The following is a 19587-nucleotide window of genomic DNA, read 5'->3' as shown; positions in this document are numbered from 1 at the left end:
AAAGAATCCATCAACATGTGAACACACAAAGCTTTGTCAAAATTTTAAAGAGTTTCTGTATCCATTCCTCAATTGAGGGACATCTGGTTGTTTCCAGATTCTGGCTATTACAAATAAATCTGCTAGCAACATGACTGAGCAAATAATGGCATACTACTCAGTAATTAAAAACAAGGAAATCATGAAAGTTGCAGGCAAATGATGGGAACTACAAAAGATCATCCTGAGTGAAGTATCCCAGAAGCAGAAAAACATACATGGTATATACTCAGTTTTCATTGTATATTAGACATATAATACAGGATAAACATACTAAAATCTGTACACCTAAAGAAGCTAAGCAAGAAGGAGGACCCTGGGTAAGATGATCAATCTTCATTCAGAAAGGCAAACGGGATAGACATCAGAAGAAGAAGAACACAGGGAACAGGATAGGAGCCTACCACAGAGGGCCTCTGAAAGACTCTACCCAGCAGGGTATTAAAGCAGATGCTGAGACTCATAGCCAAACTTTGTGCAGAGTACAGGGAATCTTATGAAAGAAGAGGGAGATAGAAAGACCTGGAGGAGACAGGAGCTCTACAGGAGAGAAACAGAATCAAAATATCTGGGCACAGGGGTCTTTTCTGAGACTGATAGTCCAGCCAAGGATCATGCATGGAGATAACCTAGAACTCCTGCACAGATGTAGCCCATGGCAGCTCAGAGTGTCAAGAGTGTTCCCCAGTAATGGGAACAAGGACTGTCTCTGACATGAACTCAGGGGCTGGCTCTTTGATCACTTCCCCCTGATTGGGGGGCAGCCTTACCAGGCCACAGAGAAGACAATGCAGCCAGTCCTGATGAGATTGATAGGCTAGGGTCAGAGGGAAGGGGAGGAGGACCTCCCCTATCATTGGACTTGGGGAGAGGCACGGGAAGAGATGAGAGAGGGAGAGTGGGATTAGGAAGGGACAAGAGAGGGGGCTACAGCTGGGATACAATGTGAATAAACTGAAATAAATAAATAAATAAATTTTTTAAAAAAGAAAAAATTCTAAAGAGTGTCAAAAACAAAAACGTAAATGCTCTGTCTCTAGAAATTCCTCAGTTGAAAATCTGCTCACAAGCCTTAGGGCCCAAGTTATTCTTTTCACAGCATCGTAAAATGATATGGCTGGCTCATCAGAAAGCCTCAGGCAAGGGCCTGCAGTTCTCTGTATCAAATAAGCCCAGTGCAGAGTTTTGCATGACATGTTCAACTGAAACTTCATCTGCATCTCAGAGTAAATGAATCCTTACTGAAGATATCCAGTGTGTATCTAATTGGGAGAAATGGATCCTAAAACATTAATGTGCAGTTGCAAAAAGAAGTCACCAATGAGTCTCTATTAAGCAATAAGCAAACTGTGATTGATCTTGACTAAAAATAGGGTTTCCCACTGTCTGTCTACTTGGAAGAGTACAGTATTGTGTTCCACTAATGGCTTATATATTCAAACTCCAGAAAAGGGAAGTCTATGGCCAAAGATCTTAGTCCGAATGTCTGTCATCTATAATTGCCAAAAAAATATATATATATATATGACAATGTGAGGTATCAGTTTCAGTAGAAATTTTATTAAGGGTTTTCCTTAGGTTTGTATTATGTTGTTAATTGCTTACAAAAAATATATTTCATAAAATAAGTGAAACTTCAATAATAAGAATACATTTTTCCAGGAATCCCATTTTTGATAGTACTTCTATTGGAAACACATCATGGTCTTATTAAACTTTACTTTGTTTTTATATAGTTTCACACCACAGCCTGACTGATTTGCTCCCAGACATTATGTATTTTACTGATAGGATAAGTTTTGATATTATTACTGGCCTAAAGGAAAACTGAAAAGTCTTTGAAATATATATACCACTCACATTATCAGACACTTAGCTGAATTCTAGCTGTGGTGTGGATTATTTTAGATGCATTTGTTTTTCTGGATAGGGTTATTTTAGTTTGAGCTTTCTGTCTTTGCTCATTGAAGTCCAATTCATATCTTTGTTTATTAATGAGAGCATTCAGAAGAACATAAAATTGCACTGATAAAAGCAGAAACCTACAGCTTATTTCTGATTCGAGTGGGTTTTCTCTTTGTTGAAGGAAGGCCAGAATATGCACACATGTTCCTTGAGTACTGACTGCTGTGCCTCTAGGTCTGAAAGCATGCTGGGCACATCAACACTTCCCTCTCAGGCTCCTATGAGGCCAGGTCATCTCTGAGTTTCTCCTAAACTAAAATCACACAGTGACTACATGAAATCCTATGTTAGAAAAATAAGTACATTTAATTCTGCATGTATTTTTATATTTCATGTGCATTTTACCTTCCTTCCCTTCCCCCCTAGTAGCCACTATGACTAAGGTTTTTGCAGGGTAGCTTACCATTTCCTTTTCCTTTAACTGAAAAAGTATTAACAGGTCTCATAACAGACCAGGTCCCTCATCTTTCTTGTCAGAAGCAGACAGACGGTGTCAAATGAATAATCCTGGCCCACTAGTCTCTGGTTTCACCAATAAGGAAGCTATGGCTTGAGAGAGTAAGTGACTAACCCAAGTCGTACACACAAACAAATTAGCACTGAGTCTTGACCAGAATTCCAGCATCTGGTACCATCAGTGCAAACCTGGCCTTCACAATGACACTATGCAATATTTCCCCCTTATTGGAGCTTTGCTTCTCATAGTTTCAGTTCTCCACAATTAATTGTGTCCAAAAAATATTCCATGGAAAATTCCAAAAAGGAACAATTTTTGCTTTAAATTGTGTGCTGCTCAGAGTAGATGGAATGTCCCACCATCCTGCTCTGTCTGGATCAACCAACCCAGGGTGTGATGACCCTTGGCTGATATATCCATTCAGCTTATACTGTCCATTCATCACAGCAGCCACGTTATCTACAAGATCTCCTAGTGTGGCAGTGCAGTGTCTGTGTCCAGGTGACAGTATCACAATGCCTAAATCATTCAACACACTTTACCCTATCCTTAAAACATTGTATCATCATATATCCAAGGAGGGGTGTATACAGAACAAGGTAATACTTGGAAATAGGAAAAAAATCATAAATAAAACTTTCATGATACTATGAAACTATGAGCTTTATATTTGTTCACTATTATTGTTAGTCTCTTACTCTACCTGATTTGTAAGCTAAACTTTATTATAGATATGTATGCATAAAACTGCAAGAAATGTACATGTAAGGTTCAGTATGGCCAGCAGCCCTGAACATCCCCTCAGAGTCCTAGAGGATAAATGTGGAGAGCTGCTTGTTTGTAGGCTGCTTTGTTATTGAGTTCTCAGCAAAAAACATGTTTTCACCCTGGCCTTCACCTGGAGACAGGGATAGGCAGGATGTTTTGCCATGTTCACTTCCTTTTGTTTGTGTATGAATCACACAGACAAGTGGTTGAGGTAAACAAGTTTGACATCTTGATGAACTTCTTCATTGTATCAAGGTGCTTTGCTCTGACTATAAAAAAGAATTGTGGAATAAACCAGTGGGACAGTTTCTACTGGCAGCCCTCTTGAACTGATCCCATGTGTAGTGAGCTGGTTTTATCCTCACTCTCCACTCAACTGTTTGACTCTGCCAGCGGGCTCCAGCAGATATGTTTACCCCTGAAAGGAGAGTCATGCTGCAAAAAATCACTCAAAGATTTCAACTGTCTGCAAATCTGACAGCTTCCTGTAAACTCAAAGTAAAATGAGTGCAGCAGCCTTTGATTCTCTTATGCTGTCGTACAAGACAATGAAAATCTACAAAATTTATTCAAATTCCTGGGCCTTAAAAAAGCTCTTAGGGAAAATGGGTCTCCTATTTGCTTAAGAAAAGAGGATTTAGGAGAGTGGCAGTACAACATGCAGCCCTTTCTTTCACACACAGAGAGAGAGACAGACACACAAAAGTAGACTCACACACAACACACAATCTGTGGCTGGGTCTTTCTTATTGCATATAAATATTACAGCATAGAAATATCTTATCAAAATAAATGTCTTCGTTCACCTGGAAGTGTTAACTGTTCAAAGCAAATCATGAGTTCTCACCATATGGCATTAGTTTATGCATTGTCCCTATCCAAAAGCCTAATGGGAGCTTTTGTTGAAGGCCTTCAACCCTTATCACAGGGACACCAGCAGTTTTCTGTTCCTATATCATAGTGTTTAAGCATTTAGAACCAAACAGCCTGAGATCTCTTGGAATGCTTTTCCCCTTAAGTTGAGATCAGAATCAGTTATTCAGTGAGAAAGAGAGAGAGAGAGAGAAAAAAACAAACAGCTTTTCATCTTCACCACAAGATGAAACCCCACACAGCTTCAGGTGAAGGGAAAACAAGGTGCAAGTGTCAGATGGTACAGAGTCGGAAGTCATTCTGACTCAATTATATAATCCCAAAAAAAAAACTTCCCATTTCAGCAAGAGCTACTTCAGAAGATTCGGGGAGCACATAAATGAGATGAAGTATGTTTGGTGCCTTATGCAAAGCACTGAAAAAGGAAATAAAACCATCCAGGAATGTGGCAAAGCCTCATAATCGTGTCACATCATAGAACACCAGAGAGTGGCTTTGAAATCATAAAAACGCAATTCCGAAGAAAGTAGTTTTAAGCAGTGAAGTGCTGTGCCAACATCAAATATATGTGACTATATACCCATATTATGATATCTAAAAGCAGGTTCTATTGTTTGAATAGAAAGGAATCTGGAAATCAATCACTTTTTAACATCTTCACTTTATAGAGCAACACATATTTAACAAGCACAAGTCAACGTGGAGTCAAGTACTCTCTCGGAGACCAAGGATATTAATAGCAGTGCCAAGTCCAAAACCTGGGCTTCTAATATTATAAATGTGGTTTTTTGTTAAGAAGTACACACTAAAAGTAAAAGAAATGCTAACCTGAGACTCCAGCCATGATTTCTTAAAATAAAAACAAAAACAAAAACTTTCAAATCATTAACTGAAAACTGCCAGAGCAGTACAAAGACACAAAGAGTGTGTGTTTGTCACAAGGACATAAACTGTGCGTGCAGCCAGTAAGCCACTGTGCTCATGTGAAGATGATACCCTTCTGTCACAATTGGTTATTAGGACATAAAAGGAAAGTCACAAAGCTGGTCATAGTTTTTCTAACAAAGAGCAGCATTTACTACAGACTTCATAATGGGATTCCACAGAAGAGGTTCTCAGTATCAAAGATGATCCAGTAGAATACAGGTCACACAGACCCACAACTCCAGAAGTCCTGGAGCAATCTCAAAATGTTGAGGCCACATGCCCCTACTTCAAGTCAATTTCCCACAACTTGACATTTCAGTTTCCTGACCACTATCCAAAACAAAAGTGAATTTTATTCATTAACTTCCCTTGTTTCATTGTAGCTCATTTTTTGGAAAAAGAAAAGAGAGGTTAGTCATAATTAGCAGAGATTCAGAGCTGGTGGCTTTGTATGTTGTTAGCACCAATGGTGAGCATGACAAACAGCCAAGTCTATCTTGGCTCCAGGATCTCCAGGACAGACTCAGCCTTGTGATGGAGAACTGGGACAGAGAATGTCTCAGGTGGGCTTATCTAAGTCTTATGAAACACACTCATTCACACACATGCATGTATGGAGAAAGGGGGAGAGAGGAAAACATACATATGTTTGGAGAAAGAGAACACACAGAGAGCAAACATATACCCACAGAGAGAAAAGGAGAAAACACACACGCGCGCGAGAGAGAGAGAGAGCTGAGACAGTGACAGACCACTTAACTGACTCTAGATATTGTGGATCAGGATCGTGGGAACTGTGACCCATACTTACCTAACAATGGCCAGTTACTACCACCTACCGTATTTTGATTCCTTTATTTTTTTATGAAGTCTGCCAAGAATCAGGGAAACTAATGTTCATTAAACTTTAGAGTATACCAGACATGTATTCAGTCCTCAGATAATCCTATGAGACAGGACTTACATTTTGCCCATTTTTTTTTAAGTGAAAAAGCTTTAAGAAGTGGATGGTGAGATTAATTTTCCCAATGCTGTAGGAATGATGGGTCACAGGACAGTACTTGCATCCAAATAACTGAGGCAGACAGGGAGGCCACATCTCAAGATATACCAGGTTCTCCTTTTTTTTTTTTTTTTTTTTTTTTTTTTTTTACCTGAGAACAACTCGATTTTACTGATCGGGTTTCATAAGCTTATAGCGCAGTTTATATGTTCCAAAGAAACACATCCCTAAGAAATTATACAATCAAGGAGAAAATAAACAGAACTAAAGAGCTGAGCCACCTCGTTGCTAACAGACACAGTAGATCATACACAGGGTGATGATGCAGTGACCTTGTTGCAATATAAACGCGCATCTCACCTCACGTATAACGAAATGGGCACGAGCGTGTTGAGGATGATAACATACGACCAGAACATTAAGAATCCTGAAAGCAAGGAACTCTTCTTGCCTTCTTGCTCGAAGAGGAAAGTTCTGAACTTGTCCCCATCTTCATTCTCCCAGACTGAATTTCCTATTGCAAGAATAATTCCCAAGCATACCAGAGACCCAAAAATCTGAAACAAGAATAAAAGTATAGAAGTCTTGTTACTGTTAACATGAAACCCAAATTAGTCAAATCAATACAAGTGAACTACAAGTCAATTTCCCATTTAAAAAAATTGTCATTTTAAAACCAAATTGTATAAACCTTTTCTTATTTACAACTAAGCATATGAATTGAATTTAGCACTTTAAAAGGCAGAGGTGTGGCTAAATATCTGACATTCATTTTCTCACTAAATTCTCCCACTAACTCTGAAACAAAGTAAAAGGATAAGCACAGACGCCATTATGCTGTAGGTTGACCCTTGTCACACACCCTTGGCTGTGACAAACCACATGCTTCGATGCTTGAAGTCAAGAAGACTGTGAAACTTCAGTGCCCTAGAGAGCCTCAGGTTACACCTGTTGTCCAGCTACAATGTGCTGTAATGAATGGTTCACCTCGATTGACAGTTTGATGGACTGTAGAATCACCGTGGAACACCGACACGGGGGCAGCGACACTCCACGAGCAGGTGTTCCTAGGCTGTTTAGAGGAGGAAGTAACCTGAGCAGCACACCCATCTCGCTCAGCTTCCTAACTGGGGGGTGCAAAGTTACCAGCTGCTCCCTGTTCCTGCTGCCACAATTTCACCATTGTGGCTGACTACATCCCCAGAACTGCATGCCAAACTAAACTCTTCTTCCTTTAAATTGCCTTTGCCATGTCTTTGATAACAGCAACAAGATAAGCAACTAATACACTGACTGATGTTCCCTTCCGCCACCTCACACTTGTCATAATTCTTAGCTGTAGATCTGTCTGCACGATCCTTCCATAAGGACAGCAGAAACTAGAAGGATGAACCAAAACACCTCATAATGTAGATACTTTGCTTTTGAAATATTTGACATTAGTGGGTGTAAGAGAATGGTCTTGTGCTCTATGTATTCAGATGCTGATTTCTGTGCCCCCAGGTCTTGGTGCAGTCCTAACGTGGTGGGCATTGTCATTTCTATGAAGACTCTCTGATCTCAATGTCATGTAAACATTACTCCCCAGTTATCTCTGATTGGTTAATAAAGAAGCTGAAAAACCAATGACTGGTCAGAGGGACAGTTGGCAGGACTTCTATTCTCAGTCTGGGAATCTCAGGTTGGGATCAGAAAAAGAAGAAGGAGAAAAAGAGGCTCCATGAGGAAGCCATGAGGAGTTCACCATGAGGACAGAGAGATACAACTGAAGTCCAACGACAGACTGAGGTGGCAGGTAAAAGGGCACGTGGCTTAGAGGCAGCCAGACTACAATAATTAGGTTAGAGTAGATGAATGTCTGCCCAGTTATAGAGCTTTAAAGCTTATTGAATAAATCTAATAAGTCTCTCTGTCAATTACTTGGGAGCGAGAGCAAGTACTAGAAAAGGCCACTAATACAATAATTCAACAAGTGAGAGGCAAGGTGAAAATATGTATCAGATTTTAACATCACCATTACTATCAGAATTAGGAAGGCAAACATTTTGAAAGTCAAAGAGACAACAACGTCATCAATGCTGGACCCACACACACAGTCTCACAGATGAAGGGCACAAATGCAGTGTCTTGGAAAGGAATCTGTGGAGACTTGTTCTCCTCAGGATCCCTCTGTGTCAGGAGCTCACACCAGCCACTCTGAAGACAGAGCTGGGTCTACAAAGTAGAAATGTGTCCATTCTTTTCTCCAAGAAAGATTATTCCTGAGGTCTAGAATTGTTTTCTTCTTCGTTCTCATAAATAAATTAGGAGCGTATAAAGACAAAGTTGAAGAAAACCTTACTGAAGATTAGAATCTAGATGTGAGAGAAAACACTGAATTGTATATCCCTCATATCCTACCAATTTGGTGTCTGTATCACAGTATCTTTTTCTTTTAATGGTTTGTACTACAAATTAAATAGAATGGAATTACTTTAAACCATTACAATTAATGATGCTCGACATTAAATGTCCTCCATAAAAGTCCTAACAAGATTGTCGTATTTCCTACTACAGAAAGAGACTGCCAGCCTCCCAGCCTGTGACTTTACTCTGTGATTGACAGACGATAGATAGATAGATAGATAGATAGATAGATAGATAGATAGATAGATAGATAGGACAGATAGATAGACACACAATTCTCACAAAGAGTACTGAAGTGCTACTCAACCTGTCAAGAACGCACTCATAGTTCTAGCGTACTCATCAATCTGTCTGGGACTCACCCATAGCACTAGAGTACATTGTTAACATCTAATGACTCAAATACTTATCACCCTTTCAGAAACTTACCCACAGGACTAGGGTATTCATCAGTCTGTCAATGCTTGTTCGTTTAAACTTTGTCTTACCACTATTCTGCATTAGTTTAGTGTCTGGACCTGTAAAAAAGTAACAATTTTGAAACAAAATCAATCTAAGGACAGGAGTCAATACATATCTTTCTATAATAGCTCTGAATGTTATAACTTTCTCAATTAAAAGGCACAGACCTGTAGACTGGCTTAAAAAGCAGGAATCATCTGTTTGCTGTCTTCCAGAAATACACCTCGCCACAAAAGGCAGAAACTGTAGCGTTAAAGAATGGGAAATATATTCTAGTCAAAAGGAACCTATGAAGCAACCAGGTGTTATAATTCTAATGTCTGACAAAATAAAACTCAAACCCAAACTAGTGAGAAAAGATAAGAAAGTGTCTTATGGTTGTATCGCTGTGAAGTGACACCATAACCATGGCAAAAGAAAAACCTTTAATTGGGCCTGGCTTAGTTTCAGAGGTTTAGCCCATTATCATCATGGTAGGAAGCATGGCAGCATGCAGGGAAAAAATGTTCTGGAGAAGAAGCTGAGAGTTCTACATCATGATTCTCAGGCAGAAGAGACTGTGTGCTACATTGGGTGTAGCTTGCGAATAGGAGACATTAAAGCCCTCCCCTACAGTGACACACTTCCTCCAACAAGGCCATACCTACTCTAACAAGGCCACACCTCCTAATAGTGCTACTCCCTATGGGCCAAGCATTCAAGCACATGAGTCTATGGGGGCCATTCATATTCAAATCACCACAGAGTCACTTCATATTGATGAAGAGGAAAACTCATAAAGTAGATATTATGATTCTAAACATACATGTCCTAAACACAGAACATCCAATTTCATTAAACAAAAAACAGTAGATGTAGAGTCACTGATTAAGCTCAACCCAATAGTAGTAGGTGAGCTTAATTCCCCACTCTCGTCTGCTGACAGGCCATCCTGACAAAACATAAATAGAGGAATAGCTGAATGAAATGGCATCCTAGATCAAATGGACTTAACAAATGCCTGCAGAATATTCCATCCCAACAGTGCAAAATTTGTGTTTTCTCAGCAACCCATGAAATAGTCTCTAAAACAATCATCAAGGGGGACAAGATGGCGGCACCAGGAGAACACCTCGTCTGAGGAGCAGGACAACATTTTCCGTACAGCTACCAAGAGACTGAACCCTGGGCCCTAAAACAATGGCAACCATGTTTCCCAGGTGAGAGGAAACCCCCACAGTGTGGGAATCAGTCGGGTCCATGCTCAGGTCACCCAGCCAGAACCCAGAAGAGATCCCGGGTCACTCAGGCACTAGGTCCACTAGGTCGCCGGACCAGAGCCACATGCCTGCATGTCCTAATTACCTTCCCAGGCTGATTGGTGGGCACAAAAAAAACACCAGAGACTGGGAGTCCCAGTTTCGAGAAAACCCCACAGGGAAGGAAGGAAACGGACTGACTTGGGTCACCCAGTCTTTCCCTGGAAAAAAAGTCTTGCAGACCGCCATCACTAAACTGGGCTCCTGCCCTGAACACAGACAGTTGCTGCACACCCAGCTCTCCAGCACAGACAGAGCTGTGCACTCCAGGGCAACAGAGACTGCGAGTCCCTGTCTGGAGAAAACCCAACAGAGAAGGAAGGAAACGGTATTGACTTGGGTCACCCAGTCTTTCCCTGGAAAAAGTCTCGCAGACCAGCGGGTATGAGCCGCCATCACTGAACTGTGCTCCAGGCACAGGCACAGACAGTTACTGTGCTCCCAGCTCTCCGGCAAAGACACAGCTGTACATCCCAGGGTAACAGAGACTGGGAGTCAGTGTCGGGAGAAATCCTCACAAGGAACAAAGAAAAGGGGACAGACTTAGGCCACAAACTATATCCCTGGAAAAGGGCCCATAGACCTGCCCAACCCAGGGACCAGCCCAACCCCGGAACCTGCTGTACACCAGATAGCCTGTTGTTACCAGGAGAGCGGTACCCACCTGCCACAGATTACCGCTTAGGTACTGGAGCACAGAGCACAAACCTCAGACCTACAAAAGCCCGGAATCCCCAAGATCAAAACACAGATACTGCTCCAAGGGGCAACCAGTTATCATTAACAAAACTGACCAAACCACGGGACATACAGGTTACAGCAGCAGATCACTAAATTTACAGCAAGAAACCCAGAAGCAGGGCAGCTGTCTTCAGGACTTCTCCCGGTGAAAGGAGAGCCCTCTTGACTAACAAGGACCACAGTTACCACTCAGGCCTCTATGTCTGAGGTGAGCAGCAGCAAGTCCTGAAAAACACTGGCCATCCAGTGACTATACCCAAAAAGCTGAGAAGACTTCCTTCAGGAAAAACCATCTTCCTGCCAAGGGGATTCTCTCCACCACAGGATTCCAGGAACCACCAGAAACTAACTCCAAACACCTAAGATATCCCAATGGGTAGAGGCCAGCATAAAAGCTCAACCAACAAAAGACAGAGTAATATGGCATCTCCAGAATCCAGTTATCCAGAGGCAAGTAGCCCTGGACACCCCAGCATAATTGAAATTCAAGAAGATGACCTAACATCTATATTCATGAAGAGGATAACAGAGGAAATAAATAAAATGCGTGAAGAAATAGAAGAAGATAAAAACAAACAGATTATGACCATCTGTAAAGAAATAGAGGAAGTTGCAGCCAAACAGTTTGTGGCCTTTAGAGAGAAAATGCTTAAATCACTGAAAGAAATAAAAGAAACAGAGGATTGTTCAAACAAACAGCTGAAGGAATTGAAGGAAAAACAGGAAAATACAGTCAGACAGATGAAGGAAATCAACAAGATAGAATTGGAAAAATTAAAGAAAACACAAATGGAGGAAATAATGGAGAGGAAGAACTTAGGGAAGAAAAACAGGAACTACAGAGGTTAGCATAACCAATGGACTACAAGAGATGGAAGAAATAATCTCAGGTGTGGACGATACAATGGAAGAAATAGATGTACCTGTCAAAGAAAATGTTAAATCTAAAAAATTCCTGACACAGACTGTCCAAGACATTCAAGACAACATAAAAAGACAAAAGCTAAGAATAATAGGAATAGAGGAAAAAGAAGATTCCCTGCTCCAAGGCCCAGAAAATATTTTCAACAAAATCACTGAAGAAAATTTCCCCAACTTAAAGGAGAGGCCAATAGGAGTACAAGAGGGCTACAGAACACCCAATAAATTAGACCAGAAAAGAAAATCCTCCCACCACATAATCAAAACAGTAAATATACAGAACTAAGAAAAAATACTAAAAGCCGCAAGGGGAAAAGGCCAAGTAACATATAATGGCAAACCCATTAGAATCACACCTGACTTTTCAACAGAGACTATGAAAGCCAAGAGGGCCTGGAAAAATATCATACAAACCCTAAGAGAATACAGATGTCAGCCCAGGCTACTATACCCAGCAAAACTCTCAGTCCTCATAGACAGAGAAAACAAGATATTCAATGACAAAAACAAATTTCAACAATATCTACACACTTTAATTTTCTCCCCCTGAGGGGGAAGCAGCATTACCAGGCCACAGAAAAAGACAATGCAGCCACTCATGATGAGACCTAATTGACGAGGATCAGAAGGAAGGAAAAGAAGTCCTCCCCTATCAGTGGACTTGGGGAGGGGCATGCAGGCAGACAGTGGAGGAAGGGAGGGATTAGGATGGGAGGAGGGAGGGAACCATGGGGGGGGGGGATACAAAGTGAGTAAAGTGTAATTAATAAAGAAAAATAAAAAATAAAAAGAACAATATCTACACATAAATCCAGCATTACAGAAGACACTAGAAGGTAAAATACAACCCATGAAAACTAGCTACTTCCAAGAAAACACAGGAAATAATTAAAGTCACTACAGCAAAACAAAAAGCAACCAAGCACACAAACTTATGACCAGAGCCAACATCAAAATCATAGGATCTAACAGCCACTGATCATTAATCTCTCTCAACATCAATGGACTCAACTCTCCAATAAAAAGACACAGACTAACAGAATGGATGTGTAAACAAAACCCAGCAGCCTGTTGCATACAAGAAACACACCTAAGTCACAAAGATAGACATTACCAGAGGGTAAAGGGTTGGAAGACAGCTTTCCAAGCAAATGGACACAAGAAGCAAGCAGGAGTAGCCATTCTAATATCTGATAAAATAGACATTCAACCAAAATTAATCAAAAGAGATGGGGAAGGTCACTTCATACACATTAAGGGAAAATTCCACCAGGAAGACATCACAATCCTGAACATCTAAGCCCCAAATACAAGGCCACCCACATTTGTAAAAGAAACATTGATAAAACTTAAACCACACATAGATCCCCACACATTAATAGTGGGAGACTTCAACACCCCACTCTCAACAAAAGACAGGTCAATGAAACAGAAATTAAACAAAGAAACAATGTCTCTGACAGAGGTCATGGATCAAATGGACCTAACAAACATTTACTGAACCTTACACCCAAACACAAAAGAATTTACCTTCTTCTCAGCACCTCATGGAACCTTCTCCAAAATAGACCATATAGTTGGTCGCAAAGCAAGCCTCAACAAATACAAGAAGATTGAAATAATCCCTTGTATACAGTCTGATCACCATGGAATAAAGCTGGACCTCAACAACAACAGAAATAGCAAAAAGCCTACACACACGGAAGCAGAACAACTGTCTACTCAATGACAGCTGTGTCAGGGAAGAAATAAAGAAAGAAATTAAAGTCTTCCTAGAACTCAATGAAAATGAAGACATAACATACCCAAACTTGTGGGACACAATGAAAGCTGTGCTAAGAGGAAAGTTCACAGCACTAAGTGCCTTCAAGAAGAAATTTGAGACAGCTCATTCAAGCAACTTAATGGCTCACTTAAAAACGCTAGAAAAAGAAGAAGCAGACACACCAAAAAGGAATAGACAGCTGGAAATAATCAAACTCAGGGCTGAAATCAATCAATTAGAAACAAATAAAACAATTCAAAGAATCAATGAAACCAAGAGCTGGTTCTTTGAGAAAATCAACAAGATAGACAAACCCTTAGCCAAGCTAACTAAAAGGCAGAGAGACACCATCCAAATCAACAAAATCAGAAATAACTACAGACGAAACTACAGACACTGAGGAAATGCAAACAATCATTAGGACTTACTTCAAAAGTCTATATGCCACAAAATTTGAAAATCTAACTGAAATGGACAATTATCTCGATCAATTCAACTTACCAAAGCTGAATAAGGACCAGATAAATCAATTAAAGAGTCCTGTATCCCCCAAGGAAATAGAAGAGGTCTTTGAAAGCCTCCCATCCAAAAACAGCCCATGACCAGATGGTTTCAGCACAGAATTCTACCAGACCTTCAAAGAGGAGCTAACTCCAGTTCTCTTCAAACTATTCCACAAAATAGAAACAGAAGGAACATTACCAAACTCATTCTATGAAGCCACAGTCACCTTGGTACCTGAACCTCACAAAGACCCAACAAATAAAGAGAATTTCAGGCCAATCTCCCTTATGAACATTGATGCAAAAATACTCAACAAAATACTTGCAAACCAAATGCAAGAACACATCAAAGATATCATCCACTATGACCAAGTAGGCTTCATCCCAGGTATGCAGGAGTGATTCAATATATGGAAATCCATCAATGTGATCCACCATATTAACAAACTGAAAGAAAAAAACCACATGATAATCTCCCTAGATGCTGAAAAAGCATTTGACAAAATCCAACATCCATTCATGTTTAAAGTATTGGAGAGATCAGGGATACAAGGCACATATCTAAACATAGTAAAGGCAATATACAGCAAGCCTATTGCCAACATCAAACTGAACGGAGAGAAACTTAAAGCAAAACCACTGAAATCAGGGACAAGACAAGGCGGCCCACTCTCTCCATATCTCTTCAACATAGTTCTGGTAGTCCTTGCTAGAGCAATAAGACAGTTGAAGGAGATCAAGGGGATACAGATGGGAAAGGAAGAAGTCAAATTATCACTATTTGCAGATGATACTAGTATACGTGAGTGACCCCAAAAATTCTACCAGGGAACTCCTACAGCTGATAAACACCTTCAGCAAAGTGGCCGGATACAAAATTAACTAAAAAAAAAATCAGTAGCCCTACTGTATACAAAAGACACAAGAGCTGAGAAAGAAATTATGGAAACAACACCCTTCCCAATAGCCACAGATGACATAAAGTACCTTGGTGTCACCCTAAGCAAGCAAGCAAGTCAAAGTCTTGTATGAAAAAAATTTCAAGTCTCTGAAGAAAGAATTAGAAGAAAATATGAGAAGATGGAAAGATCTCCATGCTCATGGTTTGGCAGGATTAACATAGTGAAAATGGCCATCTTACCGAAAGCAATCTACAGATTCAATGCAATTCACATCAAATTACTAACACAATTCTTTACAGACCTGGAAAGAAAAATTCTCAGCTTCATATTGAATAACAAGAAACCCAGAATTGCTAAAACAATCCTCTACAATAAAAGATCTTCTGGAGGTATCTCCATCCCTGATCTTAAGCTGTACTATAGAGCAACAGTGATAAAAACTGCATGGTACTGGCATAGAAACAGACTGGTGGATCAATGGAACTGAACAGAAGACCCAGAAATAAACCCACACACTTATGGACACCTGATCTTTGACAAAGATGCCAAAACCATACAATGGAAAAAAAGATAGCATCTTCAACAAATGGTGCTGGTCTAACTGGATGTCTACATGTAGAAAAATGCAAATATATCCACACTTATCACCCTGCACAAAACTTAAGTTCAAGTGAATCAAAGATCTCAACATAAAACCAGACACATTAAATCAGTTAGAAGAAAAAGTGGGGAAAACCCTAGAACTCATTGGTACAGGAGACAACTTCCTGAACCAACAGCACAGGCTCTAAGATCAACAATCAATAAATGGGACCTCATGAAACTGAAAAGCTTCTGTAAAGCAAAGGACACCATCATCAAAACAAAACGAATGCCTACAGATTGGGAAAAAAATCTTCACCAACCCTTTATCTGACAGAGGGCTAATATCCAGTATATATAAAGAACTAAAGAAGCTGAAAAGCAGCAAACCAAGTAATCCAATTAAAAAATGGGGAACAGAGCTAAACAGAGAACTCTCTGTAGAGGAATATCTAATGGCAGAGAAACACTTAAAGAAATGCTCATTAGCCATTAGGGAAATGCAAATCAAAACCACCCTGAGATTTCACCTTACACCCATCAGAATGGCCAAGATCAAAAACTCAAGTGACAACACATGCTAGAGAGGTTGTGGAGAAAGGGAAACCCTCCTCCATTGCTGGTGGGAATGTAAACTTGTACAACCACTCTGGAAATCAATCTGACTGAGACAACTAGGAATAGCTCTTCCTCAAGATCCAGCCATACCACTCCTAGGCATATACCCAAAAGAGGCTCAAGTACACAATAAGGACGTTTGCTCAATCATGTTTGTAGCAGCTTTATTTGTAATAGCCAGAAGCCAGAAACAGCCCAGATGCCCCTCAACTGAAGAATGGATGCAGAAATTGTGGTAATTCTACACAATGGTTCCCTAGTGAGGGGAAAAGGAGCTGTCTCTGACATGAACTCAGTGGCCTGCTCTTTGATCACCTTCCCCTGAGGGGGGGAGCAGCCTTATCAGGCCACAGAAGATGACAATGCAGCCACTCCTGATGTGATCTGATAGACTAAGATCAGAAGGAAGGAGAGGAGGACCTCCCCTATCAGTGGACTTGGGGAGGGGCATGCGTGAAGAAGGGGGGGGAGGGTGGGACCGGGAAGGGAGAAGGGAAGGGCCTATGGGGGATACAAAGTGAATAAAGTGTAATTAATAAAATCAAATAGAATTTTAAAAAAACAATCATTTATTAGGACTCAACATAAATCTTAACAAATGCAGAAAAACTGAAATGATTCCTTTCCTTCTATATGAACACACAGACTAAATGACAAAAAAAAAAAAAAGTCATAATTGGTAAAACGCCTCATCCTCACCTTTAAATCTTGTCAGTAAAGCTTCTTGGTTCAACTTTGTAAGAAGCTTCAGACTGTCCATCTTTCTCTATTTTCATAGTCCCCATCTTAGGCTAAAAGGTCATCATCTCCCAAAGCAAAAACCTCGTCACCAGGCTCCACAGCTTGAGAACGGCTTTTCTAACTGCACAGTTGAGATTGACTTTTGGTCTGGTTCGTTTTGGCATGTGATTTTTTTTTATTTACAAATTCTTTGTAATAAAGTTTTAATTTTAAAAAATGCCTAGTGCCTTTGCCTCTCTGCATCCACTCTGTCCTGACTATGAATCAAACTTTCCCTGCACCTTGCACCCCAATTGTGCACTTACTTCAAGACCTACTTTCCATTTACAAACATTATATATGCTTCAGGCAAGAGTCCATCCTTCCTATATATTTATTTAAAATATTTAACATATATTCTTCCTCTTAAACATTCTTACTGGTTTCTCCCAAGCTCTTGGAATAAAGACCAAACACACAGACATCACGGTCTACACAGTCCAGCTGCTCCACACACCTGCAGTCACACCCCATGAGCATCTCCTGTGTGTTCTGCCCCTCGTCAGAACTCTGAATGCTTTCTGACATCACTCATGCTTGGCCCATGGTTCACCTTTGGGGTACTAGCTCTTTGCCTTCCTTATACTCTACATTTTTCCACTTTCCCAACTCTTTGTTTTTGTTTTTATTAGTCTATAAATCTCAGCTTAGATAAGCCTTCCCTAAAGTCAAGCAATTATAATTCTGTAATGAGTACATGTTCTTTTGATCAGCGCTCATCTCTGTTTCAGATGATATAATCACTACCGTAAGTATTTGGAAGTAACATGTTAGTAATATCAAATAATTTCTATTCTATGGGACTGAAAGCTACACGGGTAAAAAGAATATATTTGGTTTTTTTTCTCCCCTATGTTTAATCCCTAATGAATGAGCATTGCCCCAGGCAATGAAGAGTGCCTAGCATGTACCTGGCATTTGGTAAATAATTAAACTTCCAGTAAATTTAATATGTTATATTTTGGGCAATGTGAAAATGCATTTTTATTTTACTTTGAGAATTTCCTACAATAATATTGGTTTGGTGGTGATATTTGTTTTTTGGGGTTTTTGTTTTTGTTTGTTTGTTTTGGTTGGTTGGTTGGTTTTCAAGACAGGATTTCTCTGTGGAGCCTTGGCTGTCAGCATATTGTATTTATATCATTTCTACCTCTCCTCCTTCCCAACTCCTGTGTCCCAGCCACTCTCTCTCTCAAGTTCATTGCGTCTTCATCTTTTATGATCATCATTATTATAAATATAATTTGCTGAGCCCATTAGTATCACTCATATGTATATCTGTTTAAGGTGGGCCAATTCAGACTGAATAACGTGGCAGAGTACTCGTCCGTGAAGACTGAGCCAGCTAATGCTTACAACGAACCAATAAATTAGGTACTAGATACAATTATATTCATCTCACCAATAATGAAACAGACCTACTTAAAGAATTTGGCATTACCGAAACTTCTCATTCTATAAGCCCGGATACAGGACTTGAATCTCAACAAATCTAACTCTGAAACTCTTGGTCTAAATGATTACTTGTAAACCACATGAGACAACAAAGGAATGTATATTCAATACGGTAACCACATTCAGGATCCTAACAGGACTCAGTGAATGACAATTATAGAAGGACTTGTGTAGAAATTCTACAAAGTGCAGGTAGGGGCATATTGGAAGCAAAAGACTAATTAAAAAAAAAAAAGAGCAAGGGGGCTCAATAGAAAGCAAACTGTTTCTCTACCTAAGCCAAAATGATACAGGGAAGAAAGATACATTATTGGATCCTAAAGGTAGGAGCAATAGGTTTACAAGCCTGTACAGCAGAGTGATCTTATGTTGAAAGACCCAACCAATCGGAAACAACTATGTGGGGATGTAGATTTGGTGAATAAATACCTAGAACTGAATAATTTTTATCCTTTTGATTCTTCCCATGAGTTACCAAGACAAAAGCCAAAAATTAAGAAAAGCTGTGACTAACAGCCACGAGTACCAGCCTGCAAAATAGAGAGAAGGTTGGAAAATGACCAGATAAAATGTGAGTGACAAATGAATGACAGCAAGCATGGAGGTTTTATATGCACAAGGATGGCACCAGACCTACAGACTCCTTGAATGAGTATCGTCCCTTCTCTCAGAAATAAGCTTTACTCCCATCTTGATCATGAGAGAAAGCCACCAGGAAAGCATGGCAGGGTATCCCTAGTGTTAAACTCATGAATGATAGGTGTGTAAAGTAAACCTCACCTCTGAACTCTATCCCTGCACATCCTGAACAGTATGTATAAGCAGCATTTTAAAATAGGGAAGAGTTGGTGGCTGGAGAGATAGCTTAGTGGCTAAGAGCATTGGCTGTTCTTCCAAAGGACCCCAGTTCAATTTCCAGCACCCAAATGGCAGCTCACAATTGTCTGTAACTGCAGTTCCAAGGGATCTGACAATGATCACACCAATGCACATAAAATAAAAATTTAAAAAAAATAGGGAATAGTTATCATTTTGGATTCAATTTTTATAAGATTTGAGTAACACCTAGAACTTGTTTCTTAATCAAATGTCTCAAAACTTAGGGACTCGGGATACCCATCA

The 19587-nt window shown here is 40.0% G+C and overlaps 1 protein-coding gene across 1 annotated transcript in view; it reads right to left on the bottom strand.

Moving 5' to 3' along the window:
- The window catches only part of Atp8b4 (ATPase phospholipid transporting 8B4 (putative)), a 175449-nt gene that overhangs the window by 67990 nt on the left and 87872 nt on the right, over positions 1–19587 (bottom strand). Inside the window, exons 10-11 of the mRNA XM_055601660.1 lie at positions 8868–8956; positions 6393–6589 (exon numbers count right to left, since the gene is read on the bottom strand). Coding sequence (XP_055457635.1) covers positions 6393–6589; positions 8868–8956 — 286 coding nt within the window. The remainder of the gene's footprint in view (positions 1–6392; positions 6590–8867; positions 8957–19587) is intronic.

The sequence above is a fragment of the Psammomys obesus genome, unplaced genomic scaffold, assembly GCF_907164565.1.
Source record: "Psammomys obesus unplaced genomic scaffold, mPsaObe1.curated_primary_1811, whole genome shotgun sequence".
NCBI lineage: Eukaryota > Metazoa > Chordata > Mammalia > Rodentia > Muridae > Psammomys > Psammomys obesus.
Note: the sequence above shows the minus strand (reverse complement) of the source record. Positions and strands in the feature narration are given on the sequence as shown.